Below are 22754 nucleotides of genomic sequence, written 5' to 3'. Positions count from 1 at the left end.
GGCCAGGTCAGTAAAAGTTTGGTTTTGTTAGAAACCTTTATCTTGCGATGTTGGGTGGTGGTCCCCGTCTATGTATTGTGTTTTATTTTTGATTGCAATGTTGTGGTCCCGTTGGTGGGATTGTGTTCCATTTTTTATTGCAATGTTGTGGTCCCGTTGGTCGGATTGTGTTCCATATTTTATTGCAATGTTGTGGTCCCCCATGCCCCCCATGTTTAAAGTGATAATTTTCTATGTGTGTGAGTGTGTTTTGGTTACGGTTTTAATACATGTTTTGTCGTGATTTGATTATATTATAGGTGTACAAATACTTATATATAGTGTTTTGCATCATGGACGAGGATATTGAGGTTGTCTTTCACCATGGAGGGAAATTAGTTAACGATGGGAAGCTTAAGTATGAAGGGGGGAGACATCTAGGTTTATGTTTGACCCAGATGTTTGGAGTTATTTCGTGATTGTTAGTGTAGTGAAGTCTTTGGGATACGATGGGCTTAAAGATATGTGGTACTCTGTAGGAGGGGCTTCAATTTTGGATGATAAGTTAGAGCGTCTGTGTGATGACACTGGTGCCATGCATATGGTTAATTTAGCTAGGCTGAATGGTGAGGTCCATGTGTTTTTGATACACCCTGTTTCTGAACCCGAAGTCATACATATGCTGGAACATGTTGGTAATGATGAAGGAGAAGTTGAAGAGAGGGGTGAAGAAGTGGAAGTTGAGGCTGTTATGGAGGAAGAGGATGTTAGAGTTGAACAAGTTGGTTGTGTGTTGGAAGAGATGGGTAAACAAGTGGAAGTTGAGGCTGTTATGGAGGAAGAGGTTGTTGGAGTTGAACAAGTTGGTTGTGTGTTGGAAGAGATGGGTGAACAAGTTGAAGTTGAGGCTGTTATGGAGGAAGAGGTTGTTGTAGTTGAACAAGTTCAGGAAGTTGGTGGGGATGGTGAAGAAGTGGAAGTTGAGGCTGTTATGGAGGAAGAGGTTGATGGTGATGGTGAACATGAAGGTGTAGAACAGAATGAAGTTGAAGCAGATGTGGAAATTCGAAGTTGGAATTATTAGAGATAGTCCAACAGTTAAGGGTGTGGATATAAGGGAAAAATTTCAAAGGAAATGGAACATTGGTATTTCTAGGTGTATGGCCTATAGGGCCAAAAACATAGCAACAGAGCAAATTGATGGCTCTTTCAAAGAACAGTATAAAAGGTTATATGATTATGCCCATGAGTTGGTGGCCAAAAATCCTGGGTCAACAGTGAAACTAAAGGTTGAGGATGTGGGGGGTAAAGTCATTTTCAAGAGATTCTATGTATGTTTAAAGGCTTGCAAAGACAGTTTTATGTCATGCAGGCCAATTATTGGTTTAGATGGAGCATTTTTGAAAGGTAAGTACGGTGGTGAGTTGTTAACAGCTGTGGGCCGAGATGGGAATGAGCAGATGTTGCCAATTGCATACTGTGTTGTTGAAGTTGAGAACAAGGAGTCATGGAAGTGGTTCCTGGAACTATTGGTAGATGACCTTGGAGGGGCTGAAATTTGTTCCACATTTACCTTTATATCAGACCAGCAGAAGGTAATATTAATTTGTACATTTTAATTTGAGGTTGTTAAGTATTTGTTGCCTGTATTCATTACTTGTATATTGTTTGCAGGGTCTACTTCATGCAATAGATGAATTGCTTCCTGGAGTTGATCAAAGGTTTTGTGTGAGGCATATGTATGCCAACTTCAGGAAGAAATACCCTGGTAAAAACCTGAAGCGTTTAATGTGGAGGGCAGCTACAGCCACACATCCACAAACATGGGAGATGGAAATGAGAAACATAAGAGCAGTAAACGAAGATGCTTATAAGCATTTGATTGCCATCCCTCCAAGGTTAGTCTTCAAAAGTATAACATAATTCCTTATTCATATAATGTTAATAATAATTGTATTATTTGTTGTAGGTATTGGTCAAGATCAAGGTTCACTGAAAGAGCTAAATCTGACACCTTAGTAAACAATATGAGTGAGGGCTTCAACAGTGTCCTCGTTTCTGCCAAGAGTAAACCCATCATTACGATGTTGGAGACGATACGACTTTACCTCATGCAAAGATGGGCAAAGAACAGGTCAAGCCTATCATCATTTACTGGATCCATCTGTCCCAAGATTCTATCCAGATTTAGAAAGGAATGTCATTTAACTCAAAATTGGATTCCTAGGTAAATTTCAGTAATCACTTCTATGTTATATATTAATTTACTACTGTGCCTAATAATTATTGTTGTCTTCTTGTACACAGTTGGTCAGGCAACAAGCTATTCGAAGTTCGTCACATGTCTAACAATGGAGATAAGTTTGTAGTCAACCTAGATGAGTCCTCATGCACATGCAGAACTTGGATGATGACTGGAATCCCCTGTTGTCATTCATTGGCTGCAATGAAGTTCCTCAACATTGATGGACAACAATTTATTGAGTCTTGCTACATGAAGTCCAAATATGAGGAGACATATTCAACAATCATATATCCCTTAAATGGAGCCAACATGTGGAACATTACTCCATATCCTGATGTGTCTCCACCACACAAAAGAGTAATGCCTGGACGACCAAAGAGAAAACGAAGGCTAGAGCAATGGGAAATGAGGAAGGATGAATCAAGAATGACCAAATCTGGCTTGCAAAAGAGATGTGGCATATGTAGAGAACATGGCCATAACAGAACTCGTTGCCCATCAGCAACCCAACCAGGAACTGTGCCCAGTACATCAGCAACCCAAGCAACTCCATCCACTCAACAATCTGAAATATTTTGTACATCAGCACATCAGCCCAGTACATCAGCACATCACTCTGGGAATCAACCGTAGTAGACAGTAGGAATTAACTGATGCAAATTTGTAATATTTCTGGTACTGCAGTTGATATTAACTGATGGAACTTCATGTTGATAACTGATGTAATATTCTGGTCTGTATGACAGCACTTTTATGTAGGAACTTCAGCTTAATTAAAACCGAACGCTAGATACGGACGCTCGCTAACTGAGAAAACATGCAAAATCAACATTACATATAAGGAACGAACGCCTTCAAGTTACTCGAGTCTGCCGAACGTTACAATCACTAGTATAACAAAAGGCCAAAACCGAACGCTCACAAACACTACCACACAGACCGAACGCTTTAAGATTCAACCCAAATTAAAACCGAACGGACGCTCGCTAACTGAGAAAACATGCAAAATCAACATCACATATAAGGAACGAACGCCTTCAAGTTACTCGAGTCTGCCGAACGTTACAATCACTAGTATAACAAAAGGCCAAAACCGAACGCTCACAAACACTACCACACAGACCGAACGCTTTAAGATTCAACCCAAATTAAAACCGAACGGACGCTCGCTAACTGAGAAAACATGCAAAATCAACATCACATATAAGGAACGAACGCCTTCAAGTTACTCGAGTCTGCCGAACGTTACAATCACTAGTATAACAAAACGCCAAAACCGAACGCTCACAAACACTACCACACAGACCGAACGCTTTAAGATTCAACCCAAATTAAAACCGAACGCACGCTCCCTAACTGAGAAAACATGCAAAATCAACATGAAGTACATTCCATCATAAGAACGAGCGTCACATATATGACCAAAAATTACAAACAATACAAACTTTTATAGTCAAAATAACTTTGGTTCATTGCATTCTAAGTACATCCCATCATAAGTACAATGAAATCATGGTGATGGTGAACGAAAAAACACTATTGTAAGTACAATAATGTTCACCACAACAAGAACACAGACAATCCCTAACAGTACATTAAGCCTATTTCCCAATTTCTTCACAGAGCAGTCCAAATCACTTATAATCTTCCATCCACCTTCCATTGCTTCTCTGTTCAGCAAACACTCAGACTTGCCTTCACACTTTGCACTGGTTTCCGTTTCAATAACCCCATGATCTGCACACCATGTGAAATAATTGCAACCACCATCTTCACCACCATTCTGTACAACAAAACACCAATCAGGGCACCCTGGAACTGAAAATAAGAACAACGAAAAACCCAACAAAAAACCTTACCTTGAACTTAGGGCAGCCCCAAAATTGCTTGCCTCTGTTCTTGACTGTTCTTGCAGTTCTGATAACACATTTCATCCCACAATAGCACAACGGACTACCATTGTTGTTCTTAACTCCTCGAGCACCACCACAGACCACATTACTATCTTGCTTCCGCCACCCGCTGCATGACGAAGACGAGCAAGGATGCATCTTCAACCGCAACTTCGATTAAACCGTAGAAGTACTCAGAAGAATTCGATCTGCACGAAACCTCAATCCCTAATTCGATCTGCACGAACCCAACCCTAGAAGTACTGAGAGAGAAGAATCCCTAATTCGATCTACACGAAACCTTAATCCCTAATTCGATCTGCACGAACCGAACCCTAGAAGTATTGAGAGAGAAGAATCCCTAATTCGATATCCACGTGCTTTTTACTTATAAAACAATTCTTTTCTTTTTACTTATAAAATATTCAATATCCACGTGCCCCACTGCTCCTGCTCTCTTCAACCCCGTCAGATAACACGTCCACAACAGCGTGCCACGTCAAACACACCGTAACGCTGTTTGACAATATTTAACGGAAAGGATCGATTTGTTGCAATTTTCATAAAATTGGGACCCAATTGATATTTTCAGAAAGAAAGGGACGAAATTGAGATTCCATGCGAAATTAGGGACTTAGTGAATGATTAAACCATTTTTTAGAGGTAAAATGGTTATTTTGAAAATTTATATAGGTATCGTGGGGGTGGAGAAAGTAAAAGCCCATACTGAGTTTATCTTCAGTTACTGTTCACCCGCAGTAGTTGCTGTAGAGTAGTTGATAGAATAGAAGGCAATGTAGCCACTGAGACATACTTCATAGCGAGTGACTCCTCCATTCTTCTCTGCTTTCAATTTTCTTCCTCTCCGCCAGAATCTGCACACAAAGCCATTTCTTTATTTATAAATAGCATTCCTTCTTTCATCTATCTTCTCTTCTATGTTCCTTCAGTCATAACATGCTATGGCTTGCACTTCCCCTCTGTCCCTCTATCCTCACCCGCAGGTTACCATCTCCCTCACGCACAGCTAATCATAACCGTTCCTTTTTTTTTGTTTCATTGAAATGCTTCGTTGAAACAGGTTGGCCTTCGCAACCAGAGCCTGCAATCGCTTGCCTTGACCTGCGTCGTTCAATTTGCGCCGCTTCCCGCTCTAAACTGTCAGAGAATGCGGTTCCGAAGCATCGTGCGATTCCGAACCTTTGTAATTAAGGTTTCTTCCAGCGTGGAAGGTACTCGTCCGCGCCCAGTCGGTTCTCGCAGAATCTATCGGCAGTCTCAGGTCCATGCACCGCTGTCCAGTGCACCGATGAAGCAGATTGCCAACGTTGTTGGCCCCTTCGCCGTGTTGGTCGCCCTCACTTTTGGTACCTGCTTAATTTTTTTTTTTCGTTATTTTATTTCTGTACTCTTTAGTTATTCATATCTTGCCTGCATGGTAATCTATGATGCATTGAAACTGTGCGTGCCAGTATCGAATCGGGTTGGCGGTTTCGATTAACTTACACCATGTTGCTAGACCAACACTTGGTACACTCTCTTTTAAAGTCTGTAGGCAAGATATGAATCAACATTCCAAGGAAGGACTTCTTCACTCCTACGAAGCTGGGACACAAATGGTGTGTCAGTGTCAACAAGACATTTACTCTACGTTTGTGAAATGTCTAATTTGAAAGATATTTTTTCTTTGTCTCCCTGGAAATTCCATGTCCCTTTTAATGTTTTGAAGCCCTATCAATATTACATACTATATATTTTTCTTTAATATTTTTTCGGCAATCCATTCCCTCTTCCATGACTCAATTAAAGAAATTTTTCATGTGTACCGGGTGCAATTAGCATGGTTCTTTTTTGTATTAATTTGTTTTCAGTTTACAGTTATCTGGAAATTAGTGGAGAAGCTTCTTGTTCCTGTTCCGAAACCATTGAAATCTTCGACTGTGGAAGGTCAACTCCCTTCACAAGGACTCAAATGGTCTTTTGCTGCTGGGACAAATTTGATGTCCCAACTTGGGGCAAAGATTGAGAGACAATCTAAACATAAGCTCAACGAGTTTGCTCGGGAACTGAGGTCATTTCCTAGTGTTGATATGTCAGGTATGCTGGCAGGATTGGAAATTTTATAAATGAGTAAGATATTTATGGTTATCTGGAATTCTTTAGATTCAATAATGGAGTTTCTTGTCTGATAATTTTTCAAAATAACTTCATTATTTTGTCATCTGTAGACTGGATATGATTCATTTGTTTTCATGAATACCAAAGTTTTTATTTTCTAATCTAATTGATATTGGACTTTCCTCAATCTATAAGACTGTAACATTTTCCAATTGAAGGTGTCTGTCTCCTAGTTTTTTTTTTTCTCTTTTCAACTTAATTTCCTTTCACACTTTTAGGAATTAATTTTTAAAATAGTTTTTTTCAGTAATTCAGGAAATTCAAAATGATTTGAGATTCAAATCCTTTGGATTTGTATGAATCTAGAAATATACTCATTTTGTGACTGGATTTTATTTCATTTTAGTTTTAATTATTTGATTGAAAATTTTGCTGTTATTAGTTCACCCACTTTACCGCAATCTTAATAAGGATAATAAAGTGAATTACTTAGCTTTTTCTGGGTTCCCATGCTTTTTCTGGGTTACCTGTTATAAAGTAAATTACCTAACTAAATTTCCTTTTATCGCAAATGTGTTTTGTAAAAAGATTTAAATCATATTTTCATAGTAGGATAACAAATATAGGGTTTGATTTCTAAGTCCAATTAGTTCATATCAAAACATAGCAAATCAATATCTGAATCACTCATAACACAGTCGATATTTCTTGCTTTGTTGCAGTTGACTGGATTGAATGACTATTTTAAAATGTGGGTACAATAGAATTGAATGAATAAGTATAAGCAAAAGTAATTGATTTATCGTACCTCAAATTTGGCAGGGCGCAACTTTGGTGATGAAGGATTATTCTTCCTTTCTGAGAGTTTGGCATTTAACCAGGTAACATCTGAGAATGAAATATGCTCCCTAAATCACTTAGTCTTGTAATCATTCGAGGTCAACTGTTAGGTTATATGGCCAGTTAATATGAGTATTTGAAAAACCCCACTTAATGAGTTTGGCATAGGTTCTACTTTTGGTCTATGAAATATGCTCCAAAGAAAGGGTGTCAAGAGAGAAATAAATATTTTCTGATTTTGCTCAAGTGTGTTTTCCACGCAGCAGAATGGACTTAATTTTATTCAAGAATATTGCATAGTGCCTTTGGGTCGGGTCGTGCTGACTGTAGGCTTCTTCTCCTTCATTACTCATACCATTTCTGTTTGGTATGCCATTTCTGCTCTGAACTACCGCTTCACAATGCCGAATATAGGAGCCACTATACAAAACCTGATTTTCCACTACTAACTATTTGTGGTGCTGCCATGCCCCTTTTCAGTAATACTGAATATATCTATTATCAAGTATCTAGGTTACTTAGAAAAATAAACATTCTTATTAGAAACTCATATCTCCTAAAATATTCTTATTTCTTATAGTGAATTTGTGAACACATTGGATAGACCAGATTTTCAAAAAGAATTATATTTCTTCAGGATCATATATGTTACAATAATTAATTACATTTGTTTATTGTTGATTAACTGAGAAACACATAAATTAGTAGTTTAATACAGTACAAGATTGCAGAGACTTAATCCATTATAATCTATATCAGCCAAATCTTGTTTATAGAGAAATTAGCTGTGTGGAAGTTGGGTTTTGGTTCATAATATCAATCTGTGATCTATAGTTCATAAGAAAGTAGTCTAATGAAAGATGCGCTTTGGTGCTCTCTCTTTGAGCACATGCTAAATATATTTTGTATAAAGACTGCAGAGGAAGTGAGTTTTGCTGCAAATGGAATAACTGCAGCTGGGTTGAGGGCTTTTGATGGCGTTCTTCAATCAAACATCACATTGAAGACTCTTGATCTTTCAGGAAACCTAGTTGGAGATGAAGGTGCCAAGGTCAGTCCCAAGTGTTTCTCTGAATTCAGGATCTGGGTTCATTACTGTCACAGTTCCTTTATTTTCTATAATTATTTGAAAGGTCCTTAAAACATATGTTAGGTTGTATTTTTATAAAAATTGCGTGTTCATATACTTATGTCAATAACACAATTTTGAATTGTTGAGTGAAGTCTTGTGAATGTTTTTGTTTATAAAATTTCCCTTTAGACAAGAGCCATTTGGGCTTTTAAATGTGGCAGGGCACAAGCCAACGTACCTTATGTTGAAGTTCAATCTTTTTATTTAGAAATTGGGGTGACATCTATTGACCACTTGGTCATTGAGGCTTTGATACCATGGTCATGATAGATTATAATAATTTAGATAAAGTTCATGCATATATATATATATATATATATATATATATATATATATATATATATCATAGGCCCTTATATTCCTTTATTTCATAATTTTCATCATTGTTATTGTTAATGTTGTTCTTTTTCTTATTATTCTAGACTACTTTCTCTTTATACAAGTCACTAAAATTGTTGGCATCATTTCCTGGAGGCTTTGTTATTGACTGGTCAATGGTTGTTTATACATGTTCTGTGATTATCCTTGATATTGCCTCCAATAATTCCATAATCATTACTGTTGCACAATAAATTGAGTTTGATGCTTATAAATAGTATCTCTGTATTTGCTATTTTTCTTCTGTTTATGAGGCTGTCTTCAATCAAATATAATATTGAATATTATACAAGAAAGAACAAGTCAAATATTTCAATGGAGATAATTTCATAATCGTTACTGTTGCACAATAAATTGAGATTGATGTTTATAAATAGTATCTCTGTATTTGCTATTTTTCTTATGTTTATGAGGCTGTCTTCAATCAAATATAATATTGAATATTGTACAAGAAAGAACAAGTCAAATATTTTAATGGAGCTTGGTTCACTGGTTTATGGTACTATAGCTCCTTTGGAATATATTGAATCTGTTGAGTGTCGATCTTGTGGCTAGTTACGTATCCATTCAAGTGCAGATGAAGAGTATAATGGATTATTATAAAATTGACATACATACATAGCCGTATTTGTTCACTGAATAGTTATGACACAAAGATCATCTCTTATACTGTATTTGCTAGAATATATTCATTTATCTTTTGACATTAAGAACCACGGACTAAAGATTAAGAAGCTTATAGCCTACATAGCTAACCATGATTGTTATCAGAACTGTGTTTGAGATATGCTTATCACCTATCTCTATCCTCTCTCAAACAGATAAAAGACTATAATTTTGTTGACAGTTAGTGCTGATCATTGACTCCCTGTCATACGCTTGTGTATAATTATTGTATTTAACTATTGATTATCAATATCCTTGTTCACTCTTCACAGTGCTTATGTGACATATTGGCGAACAACTCTAGCATTCAGAAGCTCCAGCTAAACAGTGCTGACTTGGGTGATGAGGTTAGCTTGATGATTTGTTTTTGTCATATAATGGCTACCAAATGGAACTAAGAAATGCTAACTGTGCTATGCAGGGTGCAAAAGCTATTGCTGAAATGTTGAAGAAAAATTCAAGTTTGAGGGTTCTTGAACTGAACAATAACATGATTGAATATTCTGTATGGAATTTACCTAAGCTTATTCTAAGAGCGTAGATGTGAGTGTCCAAACATTATTTTAATATGTTTCTCGGAAATGGAGGCAGGGATTTTCAAGTTTAGCTGGAGCACTTCTTGAGAATAACAGCATACGAAGTATACATCTCAAGTGAGTAAGATTGTCACATCAAGTATTTTCCCCAAAATTTTGAGGAAGTAGCAGTTTAATTTATGATCTTCATGCTTTTTGGATTTGCTTTGAGTAAATCTTTAAACTCATTACTTTATTCTTTTCCATTTTTGTGAATTCTTCCAAAATTATCACTATTCAAGTGGCAATTATGGTGGTGCTTTGGGGGCTAATGCATTGGCTAAAGCACTTGAGAGCAACAAGTCGTTAAGGGTACTATTTTTGTTTTCTTTTTAATGAAATTTCCAACATTGCTCACTCCTTTATGTTCTTAATATAGCTTTCAGAATTCCCACTTTGGCCACTTGATCTTTTTATCTTATCCCGTACCAAAGCCTGTGCTGTATAGAACACAATGTTTTCATGAATTTTCATGCAGAACACCTGAAATTCGAAAATGTATCTTAGAAAAATTGAGAGCTAACCCTTCTACATGTTGAGAATAAAACTGAACATATCACAACAGCCTGGACTGAAAACAAGTTTTATTAACTGCAATATTGACTTTAAATAGTCTGTGAGAAATAGAGAAGATTGGGAGAAATATCCCTTGTGTCTTTTGCAAACACATAGGGTAGTTTATTTATAATGTAAGATATGGGCGAAGACCCTTAATACAGAATGGGCTGAGCCCCATTAACTTAAACACACATCTTAACTTCTAACACTCCCCCTCAAGCTGGAACATATAAATCATATGTTCCAAGCTTGTTACAAAGATAGTCAATTCTAGGTCCTCGTAATATGTCTGCCAACTGGTTGCTTGAGTTAACGAACTCAGTCTTGATATCTCCGGATATGATTTTTTCTCGAATAAAATGACAATCAACTTCAATGTGCTTGGTTCTCTCATGGAAGACAGAGTTAGAGCTAATATGGAGAGCATCTTGATTATCACATATAAGTGTCATGTGAGTGACATCTCCAAATTTCAATTCACTAAGTAATTGTTTAAGCCACACAAGCTCGCAAGTAGCTGATGTCATAGCTCTATATTCTGCTTCTGCGCTGGACCTTGCCACAACACTTTGCTTCTTACTTTTCCAAGATATCAGGTTGCCACCAACAGAGACACAATATCTAGAAGTAGACCTCCTATCAGAAGGGGAACCAGCCTAATCAGCATCTGAATAGCAAACGATTTTTGTATCGTTGTTAGGACCATATAGCAAACCTTTTCCAGGTGATCCTTTAATATACTTCAGTATGCGAACAAATGCATCCCAATGGTCTTTACATGGGGAGTTTAGGAATTGACTCACCAATGTAACTGCGAAGGAAATTTCAGGACGTGTAACAATAAGATAGTTTAATTTACCAACTAATCTTCTGTATCGTTCAGGATCTGAGAAAGGCTCGCCCTGATTTGGTAGGAGTTTGATGTTAGGATCCATAGGTGTCTCAACAGATTTAGAGTTCATTAACCCTGTTTCCTCCAAGATGTCTAACGCATACTTCCTCTGAGATATGACAATACCAGTGTTGGATTGTGCTACTTCAATACCCAAAAAGTACCAGAGTTTGCCAAGATCTTTGGTTTGAAAATGATGACAAAGGTGTTGTTTCATCTGAGAGATGCCAAGATAGTCTCTTCCTGTGAGAACAATATCATCGACATACATTATTAAGTAGATACATCCAGAACTTGAGTGGCGATAGAACACTGAATGATCCGCTTCACTGCGAGACATCATGAGGAGGATCACAGAAAATAGGAATATCAACAATAGCAGGTGGAGGTACAAAACTAGAAGATAGATGTGAAAAGTAAAAAGAAGATTCATCAAAAGCAGGTTAAGGGAAGGGGAAAAACACTTATAGCCCTTTTGTGACCGTGGAAATCCTAAGAAGACACATTTGTGAGACCTAGGATATAACTTATCAAGACCAGGTCTAAAATCATGAACAAAACATGTAGACCCAAAAACTCTAAGAGGTAATGGATGTTGATAGAATCCTCCACAACGAACCTAATCAAGACTCCAAACTCACACCCAGCACACCAGGTAATGAAGAAAGATCTCTTTTATTCACAAAAGAATATCTGTATACAATGAACAATAGAGGCCTAACCCTCTCCCCAGGATAGAACCTGTCTAACAAACAATTAACCAAAAATCCCCCCTCCTACACTAACTCTCCTATTTATAATGGTTTCCCTCCTCACTTAACTGCTAAAGGCAGTTAAGTGCCAGACCGTTAGTTAGTTAATCGCATCAGTTGTGCCTCTTCCTTCTCTCGTACACTATCCACTTCCCCTTATTCCTTTCAGGTCTATCAATACCCTCCGCCTGAAATTCAACCTTGTCCCCAAGGTTGAAGTCAGGATATTGTTCTCTGATAGTTGCCTCGTCCTCCCAAGTTGCCCCATCCGAACCTCCTTCCTGCCACTCAATCAGCAATTGTGGCACTGTCTTCTTTCCCTGTTGAGCTTGCCTTCTCCGCAAAACTCCCACTGGCCAGAAAGACGGACCTTCTGCTTGCAATTCTCGCGGTAATTCCTTTTCTACCCTTCGCTCCCCTATAGCTTTTTTTAATTGGGATACGTGAAAAACGGGATGGATCCGCGCTGTATCTGGTAACTGCAACTTGTAAGCTACCTCCCCTACTCTCTGACTGATCTGGAACGGCCCAAAGTACCTCGCCGACAATTTTGGGTGCAACCTAGTGGGCATTGAAGTCTGCCTATGGGGTCTTATCCTTAGATAAACCCAATCTCCCACTTCAAAATTCGCTGGTTTCCTTTTCTTGTTCGCTTGCCTTATCATCTGTTCTTGTGCCTTCTCCAAATGAAATTTCAACTGTCTCAAAGCCTCATCACGGGTCAAAAGCTCTTGACTCACCGCCTCAACTAAAGTTTCTCCCGGAATGTATCTATGCAACGAGGGAGGTTGCCTCCCATAGACTGTCTCAAATGGGGTGCACTTTATACCTCCTTGATAGCTGGTATTATACCAATACTCAGCCCAAGGTAAGACCGCCATCCATCCTGCTGGTTGCTCCAAACAAAAACATCGGAGGTATCCTTCTAGCACCCTGTTCACGACTTCAGTTTGGCCGTTCGTCTCGGGATGGTAAGCCGTACTCATTTTCAGCTTCGTCCCCAATCCCTTAAAAGAGTTCTTTCCAGAAAAGACTAAGAAACAAGGGGTCTCGGTCACTTACCACCGACTGAGGAATCCCATGTAACTGAACAATCTCCCGCGTGAAAACCTCAACAACCGTTCGGGCTATGTAAGGATGTTTTAAGGGCAGAAAATGGGCGTACTTACTCAAACGATCCACCACAACTAATATCGCATCATGCCCTCTGGATTTGGGTAGCCTTACAATGAAATCTAAGCTCAAATCTTCCCACACCGCGTTTGGAATCGGCAATGGCTGGAATAACCCCTGAGGAGAAGAAGACAGATATTTGTGTTGCTGACATACACTGCATCGTGCTACGAACTCGGTCACGTCTTTCTTTATCCCCCTCCAAAATAGGGATTGGGCGATTCTCCGGTAAGTTCGATAAACTCCGGAATGGCCCCCTGCCTGCGTTAAGTGAAATTCTGCTATTAATGTGGCAATCCACGAAGATTTGGCTGACAGCACCAGCTGGCCCTTGTAATGAAGCCTTTCATTCTCCAGAGAATACGCAGGATGGGAGTTCGGGTCTGCTTTGATTTCTTCCACCACTTTCTGCAAAATCGGATCCGCTGCGACTTCCCTGGTTACTTCTTCAAAATCTTGCCAGTACGGTATGGCCACCACCCTGAGTTCTCCCTCCTCCGTGCCTTCCTCTTCTTTTTTTCTCGACAAAGCATCAGCTACCTGATTCAACGTTCCCGCCTTATATACGATCTCAAAATCGTACCGCATCAGCTTCGCAATCCAATTTTGTTGGTTTTGGGTAGTGATGCGTTGTTCAAGCAAGTGTCTTAGACTTTTCTGATCGGTGTGGACCACAAATCGCTGACCCAGAAGATATGGCCTCCAGTGTTGAATGGCCATCACCAGCGCCATTAATTCCTTCTCATAAATTGACTTACTTAATGTCCTCTCCGACAACGCCTTGCTGAAGTAGGCGATAGGTTTCTTATTCTGCATCAGCACTGCTCCGACTCCTCGACCAGACGCATCACATTCAATATGGAACGGCTGCCGGAAATCTGGCAAGGATAATACGGGTGCCGTCGTCATTGCTTCCTTCAGATTTTCCCATGCCTCCTCTGCCTTATCGTTCCAAGCGAATCCCCCTCTTTTTAACAACTCCGTTAACGATTTGGCGATCTTGCCGTAGTCTTTTACGAACTTCCGGTAATACCCCGTTAACCCCAAGAACCCTCTCAGCCCCTTCAGAGTTTTCGGTCTCTCCCACTCCTTTACTGCCGATACCTTTTCCGCATCCATTTCGACCCCTTTTTGGGAAATCACATGGCCCAAGTACCTTACTTTAGTCTGCCCAAACTCACACTTCCCCTTATTTGCCACCCAGCCATCACGCTCCAGGACGGACAACACCGTCTCCACATGCTTCAGATGCTCCCCCCATGACCGGCTGTAAACTAAGATATCGTCGAAAAGGACGAGGACGAACCTTCTCAAAAAGGGTTGGAAGAGACTGTTCATCGAACTTTGGAAAGTCGCCGGCACGTTAGTGAGTCCGAAGGGCATCACCACAAATTCATAGTGCCCTTGATGCGTCCGGAATGCTGTCTTCTCTATATCCCCCTTGTCCATGCGAATTTGGTGATATCCCGCTCTCAAATCTACCTTTGAAAAGTAACACGCTCCCTTCAGCTCATCCAACAATTCTTCAATCACGGGAATCGGAAATTTGTCCGGTACGGTGGCCCGATTGAGCGCCCTGTAGTCGACGCAAAACCGCCAGCTCCCGTCCTTCTTCTTTACCAAAATGACTGGGCTCAAATACGGGCTATGGCTCGGCCGGATCACCCTAGTTCGAAGCATTTCCGCAACTTGCCGTTCGATCTCACCCTTCATGACATGCAGATACCGATAAGGTCGGACGTTCACTGGGTCCATTCCTTCCTTCAACTTTATCTGGTGCACCCTCTCTCTTTCAGGTGGAAGACTAGTGGGCTCTGCGAACACCTTGTGATACCGGCCCAATAATTTTTCCAGTTCCTCCCTCTGTCTTTCAAAAAGGTCCTTGCCATTCTGATTCACGTTCTGGGCCTCCTGCAAGCCCAACTCCCAAATCAGTAAGCAGACTTCCACGTCATCTACTTTTGATAAAGTTCTGGGTCCCACGATCTTTCTTTCTAATGTGGGGTCACCTTTAATGGTGATCTCCTCTTCTCCCTGTCGGTAAGTCGTGATTAAGGTTCCCCAGTCCACCGTCACCTTCCCCAATTTCCTCAACCAGTCTATCCCCAGAATTAACTCTACCCCTCCTAACTCGAACAAATAAAACCGTTCAACGATATCAGCTTCTCCGACCTTTACTGCCACCTGTTCACAACACCCCCTAATCTTCTTCCGTTGACCATCCCCCAAGCACACGAGATACGGCTGGGTATCCTCCACCTTCAACCCCAGCTCCTCCACTACTCTGCGACTAATGAAATTGTGGCTCGCGCCACTGTCGATCAGCACCAAGACCTCTCGCCGACCTATCCGCCTCCACAACTTCATCGTTTTGGGGGACGACAACCCCCCTGCTGACAAAGCCGACAGTTCCATTTGAGCGATGTTCACTTCTGTTTCCGTCTCGCCGTTGTTTTCCTCCTCCTCATCCACCACGATCAACATGCGAAGTCCCTGTTCCGGGCACCGATGACTCGGACCAAACGGCCCTCCGCAGCGGAAACATTTGCCCTCCTCTCTCCTTTTCAAGTACTCCGCATAAGGTAGGTTTCGCGAGCCTCGATCTCTCTCGTCACCTGTGGTTCTAGCAACGCCTCCTCCTTGGGCCGTCTCCCTCTTACCCAACCCGACACTCTCGATGGCTCCCCTCGGTTCTGCGTTTCTCTAGGTGGGTCCACCCACGCGACTGTTCCCGCCGACCGCCCCCATGAACTTAGATTTTTGTAACCCGATCCTCCTCCCGTCTTCAACGGCGCACAAAACTTTTCAACGTCCCTCGCGACCCGCATCGCGGTCATAAGGTCTGGCGGATCATGCGGTCTCACCTGGTCGCTCACCTCTTCCCTGAGACCCGCCATAAAATAACCCAGGATTTGCTCCTCTGGAATTTGAGTCGTCTGACCCACTAACACCGCAAAATCCCTGGTGTAGTCTTCCACCGGCCCCGTCTGTCTGATCGCCGATAGCTTCTCATAGACGGTTCCCCGAGTTCCTCCTTCGAAGCGAATTCCCAACGCTCTTTTCAACCCCTCCCACGAGTAGTTCTTAGTCTTCTCCCGCCAGAATCGAAACCAGCTTCCGACGTACCCTTCCATGCTGATAAACGTCAGTTGCGTCCTCTCCTCTTCTTCCACTTTCTGTACCTCGAAAAACTTTTCCGCCCGACTCATCCAATTCCAGGGTTCGCCACCTTCAAACACGGGCAATTCCACCCGCTTCCGCCAATTGATCATCGCCCCCGTACGTCCTGCTCCGGTTTGGCCCCCTTCGTCTCCTGCTCCTCCGGCGTTATGATTTACAAACGATTCACTCCCATCCCGTCGCACCCCTCTATTATCGGTCTTGTGGTCTTTCAAGATCGTCAAAATCGGTTGGATATCTTGGCGCATCATCTCAGTTCTGCCTCAGCGTCCCGGTTTCATGTCGCAGGTACACCGTTTCCGCTTTCGTTTCTGCCAACGCCACCTCCACCGCTTCCATCTGTTCCGCAACCGTCACCACTCTTCCCTCCATCACGTTCGGCTATCAATGGATCTGGCAGGTCGGACCAATTTGATAGAATCCTCCACAACAAACCTAATTAAGACTCCAAACTCACACCCAGCACACCAGGTAATGAAGAAAGATCTCTTTTATTCACAAAAGAATATCTGTATACAATGAACAATAGAGGCCTAACCCTCTCCCCAGGATAGAACCTGTCTAACAAACAATTAACCAAAAATCCCCCCTCCTACACTAACTCTCCTATTTATAATGGTTTCCCTCCTCACTTAACTGCTAAAGGCAGTTAAGTGCCAGACCGTTAGTTAGTTAATCGCATCAGTTGTGCCTCTTCCTTCTCTTGTACACTATCCACTTCCCCTTATTCCTTTCAGGTCTATCAGATGTAGAGGGTCTTGAGGAAATAAGATAGAATGAGGGATTTTGTTATCTAGGACTGAAGATGGCATGCGGTTTATAAGATAACATGTAGTGAGAACTGCATCACCCCAAAAACGTGAGGGTACTTGACCATGAATTAGAAGTGTACGAGTTGTTTCAATAAGGTGTCTATTCTTGCGCTCAACCACCCCATTTTGTTGAGGGGTATAAGCACATGAGGTTTGGTGAAGAATGCCATGAGAAGCCATAAAATGTTTAAACGGTTGAGAAAGGTATTCACGGCCATTATCACTGTGAAAAGTGCAAATAGAAACCCCAAACTGTGTTTTTATTTCATTGAAAAATGATTGGAAAATAGGAAACAACTGAGAACGATTCTTCATTAAAAACAACCAAGTACATCTTGAATAATCATCAATAAAGGTAACAAAATATTGAAAACCTAAAGTGGACTTAACACGACTAGGTCCCCCCAAATATCACAATGAACCAATGAAATGGGGGAGGACGCTCGTTGTGAGACACTACGAGGAAAGGAACTATGAGTATGCTTTCCTAACTGACAAGACTCACACGACAAACTTGATAATTTCGACAACCTCGGGACAAGTTGTTGCAGTTTGACAAGACTAGGATGACCTAACTGAGCATGAAGAAGGGATGGTGACTCCATGATTACGCCAACATGTGGAGAAGGGCGGAGATGATATAGGCCATGAGACTCACATCCTGTGCCAATCATGTGTTTCGAACTCCAGTCCTGCAACCAAACAAAATCTTTAGTTAATGAAATAACACAATTAAGGGTACGAGTTAGACGACTTATGGACAATAATTTGAAGGGAGACCTAGGGACATAAAGTACATGATCAATGGATATGGACGGAAAAATATGAACAGTACCAACACCATGAGATGAGACTCTAGACCCATCAACCATTGTTACCGAGGGTAAATTATCCGGACATGACAAGGAAGAAAACAAGGACTTGTTACTAGTGATATGATCGGTGGCTCCTGAGTCAAGGACCCAAGGTCCGAGGGAGTGAAAGTGAGTCAGACCAACAAAAGGTGTACCTGTACGTGCAACAGATGCAGATGTAGTGGAACTAGAGTGTTGACGATCCTCATACCATATGAGAAATTCGTGAAAGATTGCAGGGTTTTCTACAGTATTAGATGAAGTAGGATGGTCTGCAGACGGTGATCGGGGAGGTGGATCAAAATTAGCCATTGCTACAGGTCGAGGAGGACGTCCATGAAGCGCATAACATCTATCAATTTTGTAGCCTAACTTGCCACAGTGGTCACATTTTGGACATCCTTTACTTGGCTTGCGAGGCCGATTTCGATCATCACGTTGGGCAGCCATAATTGAGGAATCATCATTATGAGGAGATGTCTCAGTGACTGGTTTGCTCGGTATACGCAAAAGAGCATAACAAGTAGAAGTAAAGTTGGGTATGACAGGAGAACCCAAAATCTGATCACAAACATGAGAGACAACATCAGAGAATCCGTAAAATGCCAACAACATGAAGAACTTTGATCGTTGTTTCAGTTCTTCAGCAGGAGTGGAAGGAGGAGGTAATATCTCATTAAAATCATGAAGAAGGGCATGAACTTTACCCAAATATTTTGCCATGGGACCAGGACTGCACGGACCAATAACAGTTAATAGGTCCTGACAAACACCAAAAAGACGCTGAGTGTCATTTGTGTATAACAACTTCGCTTGTGCCCATACTTCTGAACATGTTTCATATGATCGAAACATTTGTTTCAGTGAGGAGTGAATGGTGGACTTTATAACAATGCATAACTGTGCATCAATTTTCATCCAGCGAGAAGCGTCATCTAACTCTTCAACCAATGGTGATCTAAGTACCCCTAACTCTTCAACCAAAGTTTGATGTCGGACGCCCATGTTGCATAATTTGTGCCATCTAACTTGTTAATGGACAAGTGTACATTCACATAATTGGTGTATATTGAGGGATTAGAAGATGAGCCTCCAACAGAGGTGTTTGTAGACGAGGAAGACGCCATGGAGAGGGAGAAACCCTAAAAATCCAAAGTGCTCCGATTAACGCAACGACCACAGATCCAGAAAGAGGACGAGGAGGCGATCACGATGGTTCTAATCGGCGGCGGAACTCTCCTAGGACGCGCCGGCACGCGCGGCAGGAAGCAGCAGAGCCGGTAACTGTTGCGGCGGCGCGTGGGTGGTCCGTTCGCCGCGATCTTTGTACCACGGTGGTCGCCCGGTCGAGACGATTCCGATGGTGTGGTCGTCGGTCGATTCTGGAACTCCGGCGGCAACGGCGATGGCAATGACGGCGACGGCAATGACGGCGACTGTGGTGACAACAGCGGTGATGTGTGCCGGAGACCGTGGAGTTGGCTTGAACTAATCCTATACTCTAGATACCATGTGAGAAATAGAGAAGATTGGGAGAAATATCCCTTATGTCTTTTGCATACACATAGGGTAGTTTATTTATAATATAAGATATGGGCCAAGGCCCTTAATACAGAATGGGCCGAGCCCAATTAACCGTGAAACAACCCACTTAGCAAAATTAAAGGCTAGTGGTAACAGAAAGAGAAAAACAATAAAACTTCCTATGACTACGTCTCCTGATAAATCAGGACATTATTCAAATTAAAACAGAGCATCTGCATAATTAAAATTCTATCACAACATGTATGATCTAGTCACAATTAGAAAATGTTGCCGCATCCACTAGAAAAATATTTGGCTGCAGCCTTAAACAAGAACAAGTTACCCTGAACTTTAATATATGGACAGGAACTTTATTTACATGGAAATTCTATTGGAGATGAAGGAATCCGTTCTTTGATGGCGGGATTATCTGCACATAAAGGTTAACTTGTTCTAATTTATGATTTTGACTGTCATTTATGCTTCCACAATTTCATTTCAGTATTACACATTTAACTGACAAGCAGTATTTGTTCTGAAGGGAAACTTACACTTCTAGACATTGGCAACAACTCATTAACATCTAAAGGTGCATTCCATGTCGCTGAGTGTGTTAAGAAGAGCAGAAGCCTTTTGTGGTTGAACCTTTATATGAATGACATTGGCGATGAGGTATTCTGTCCCCTATTTCACATTATAAATCTTGTTGATATTGTGTCAGTGTGAGGTCATATGATAATTACGATCCTTAAGATGTTTAAGGATTATTTTTCCCCGTAACTTATCAGTAGAAATTGCATTCTATTATGTCAAAATATCACTTATATGATGCATAAACTATCAATTATATATGAATAGTAAATCGATGTGTATAACTCAGAAATAACCATGTGATACAGACCCAAACTTTATTGGGCTCAATGAACCCTTGATCCAAGAAGAAAAGATCAAGAATAGATGGGGCAGAGTATATGAGAGAAAAAAGACTAGGAAGGCTGACGTGGCATATTAGGGAGGAATAGGTTGGTTAGAAGAGAGAGAAAGGGGTGTGGTTGTTTTAAAAAGAATCAGTGAAGTTTTGGGGGAGGACGGTTATTTTGTTTAGTGGAAAAGGAACCATTCTTGGTTTCTCTAAGGAGCTTGGCTCTCGGCAGTGAGATATTCATATCTTACTGATTTTCTTGTTCTGCAGAGAATAACAATCATCCATATTCCATTTGAGTCTTCACTTAAAACTTTTTTGTTCTTTAAAAACCTTATCACCATGCGTCACCCTGTATGTCCAAATTGCCATACTTGAGAAAACTTATGTTTTCCCTTAGTATTCTTCAGTAACAACTACTACAACAAAATAAATAGTTCTGCAAAGGCAGATTTTTAAGAGGACAAGGATCTCTGATTATATTCAATAACTAGTTGTGTATAATTGTTAGGGAGCCGGAAAAATTGCAGCTGCTTTAAAGGAAAATCGGTCAATAACAACATTGGATCTGGTAAGAAGAGATCCTATTTTTGTTTCCTTATGTTTGCTCTCTGTACATGTCTTGTTACTCCCCCTGCTCTGATCATTAAAAAAAAAATATCGAGGCTGTAATGTAATACTATTGCTTGGGACATGATTTGTCTGAGTTTAACGTTGCAGGGTGGAAATAACATTCACGCTGATGGTGTTAATGCCGTTGCTCAAGTTTTAAAAGATAATTTAGTGATTACCACTGTAAGCGTCTCAACAGTTATTTAATTTCTCGTCTTTGTTCTGCTTGTCTTTTCTATACTCTAATACAGATTTTGTCTCATTCTTAGTTGGAACTTAGTTATAATCCCATTGGACCAGATGGAGCCAAGGCCTTGGCTGAAGTTCTCAAGTTTCATGGGAACATAAAAACCCTTAAGCTTGGTTGGTGCCAGGTAACCTTTTGACCATGCACTACTTGTAAATTGTATGTTATAACTTTTATTTGTGACATAGAATAACATTACAGATAGGAGCAAAAGGGGCAGAGTTCATTGCAGATGCTTTAAAATACAATACCACAATATCAATTTTGGACTTGCGAGCGAACGGACTACGAGATGAAGTTTGTTTTCAGTACCTTGAGTCAATTTTTCTCTTAATCTCTTTTCAGACCTTCGTCAGTCATTCTGAGTATGCTGTTGTTTTATGAAAATCAACTACTGCAGGGTGCACAGTGCCTGGCTCGCAGCTTGAAAGTGGTTAATGAAGCTTTAACCTCCCTAGATTTAGGATTCAATGAAATAAGGGTATGAATATATGTTTTTGGTTCCTTAGGAAATTATATTGTCTCTAATTTTGTCTGATTCATAGGATGACGGAGCTTTTGCTATTGCTCAAGCACTCAAGTCTAATGATGATGTAGCTGTTACATCCCTTAACATTGCAAGTAACTTCCTTACAAAATTTGGGCAGGTGATGTATATTGTGCTATTGCTATTGCTATTGTTTTTGCTCAGTTTAATGTCAATTTCATTTTATTTTCGTGAGTTTAAATATACTTCACATGCAGGGTGCCTTGGCTGATGCAAGAGACCATGTCTTGGAGATGACCGAAAAGGAAATCAACATCTTCCTCTAGAAGACATTATATTCTGCAATAAATATTTTTTTATAAAAGAGCATTTTTCTTTTAATTTTGCATATATGCTGCCGGCAATTACTGGTAAGAACTCGTCATGTCAAATTTTTTAGTTCTAACCAATTTATCGAGGGAAAGTATAGAAATTTGTTCGCAGTTTAGCCTTATATTGTTGATCTTGAAACCGTTACAGCGGTTGGATGATACAGTTGACAACAATAGTGATAGCTTGTCGGTATAGTTATCATGTGCAGATGGAGTTTAGTTTTGGCAGCAGCAGATTTTTCCTCCGAATCATAGTTGCTAAATTACGTAGAGTTATCAAATGGAAGTTTTAAGATGAGTTTTGAATTATTAATTTATGTTGCTAATTTTGTTGCATACGGTAGTGTGCTCGAAGCTCACTCTAGTCTTTTGTTTCCATCTCTTTTATGAACCTTGTGTGCTTTGATTGATACGCTACTTTGATGCTCGCGTTATAAAATTGGTGCGATCAGTTAAAGACGCAAAAAAGAAGAAAAATAAAAAAAGAAAGAATTAATAAACTAATTCTTTAACTTTTCATCTCCGAAGAAGATTGCACACTCGTT

At 40.5% G+C, this 22754-nt stretch overlaps 3 protein-coding genes across 3 annotated transcripts; 2 read left to right on the top strand and 1 right to left on the bottom strand.

Moving 5' to 3' along the window:
* Window positions 1-1716: 1716 nt before the first annotated feature.
* On the top strand, window positions 1717-2857 carry LOC148196488 (uncharacterized). Its single transcript, XM_088095407.1, has 3 exons — window positions 1717-1877; window positions 1949-2206; window positions 2287-2857. The coding sequence occupies exons 1-3, from the start codon at window positions 1717-1719 to the stop codon at window positions 2855-2857; spliced, it is 990 nt and encodes a 329-aa protein (XP_087951533.1).
* Window positions 2858-3697: 840 nt separating this feature from the next.
* Window positions 3698-4298, bottom strand: LOC148196487 (uncharacterized). Its single transcript, XM_088094146.1, has 2 exons — window positions 4084-4298; window positions 3698-4007 (listed from the first exon to the last, which is right to left on the bottom strand). The coding sequence occupies exons 1-2, from the start codon at window positions 4273-4275 to the stop codon at window positions 3735-3737; spliced, it is 465 nt and encodes a 154-aa protein (XP_087950272.1). The 5' UTR covers window positions 4276-4298; the 3' UTR covers window positions 3698-3734.
* A 620-nt stretch (window positions 4299-4918) lies between these two features.
* LOC124836565 (uncharacterized) lies at window positions 4919-22545 on the top strand. The gene is made up of 18 exons (XM_088094307.1): window positions 4919-5120; window positions 5198-5483; window positions 5995-6213; window positions 7057-7115; window positions 7988-8125; window positions 9523-9597; window positions 9672-9755; window positions 9842-9903; window positions 10068-10137; window positions 19937-20012; window positions 20112-20242; window positions 21004-21063; window positions 21213-21287; window positions 21374-21478; window positions 21553-21648; window positions 21752-21832; window positions 21897-21998; window positions 22096-22545. The coding sequence occupies exons 1-18, from the start codon at window positions 5079-5081 to the stop codon at window positions 22162-22164; spliced, it is 1830 nt and encodes a 609-aa protein (XP_087950433.1). The 5' UTR covers window positions 4919-5078; the 3' UTR covers window positions 22165-22545.
* The last annotated feature ends 209 nt before the right edge of the window (window positions 22546-22754 follow it).

This window comes from Vigna umbellata, chromosome 7 (genome assembly GCF_029865625.1).
Source record: "Vigna umbellata cultivar VRB3 chromosome 7, Vumbellata_1.0, whole genome shotgun sequence".
In the NCBI taxonomy this organism is placed as follows: Eukaryota; Viridiplantae; Streptophyta; class Magnoliopsida; order Fabales; family Fabaceae; genus Vigna; species Vigna umbellata.
Note: the sequence above shows the minus strand (reverse complement) of the source record. Positions and strands in the feature narration are given on the sequence as shown.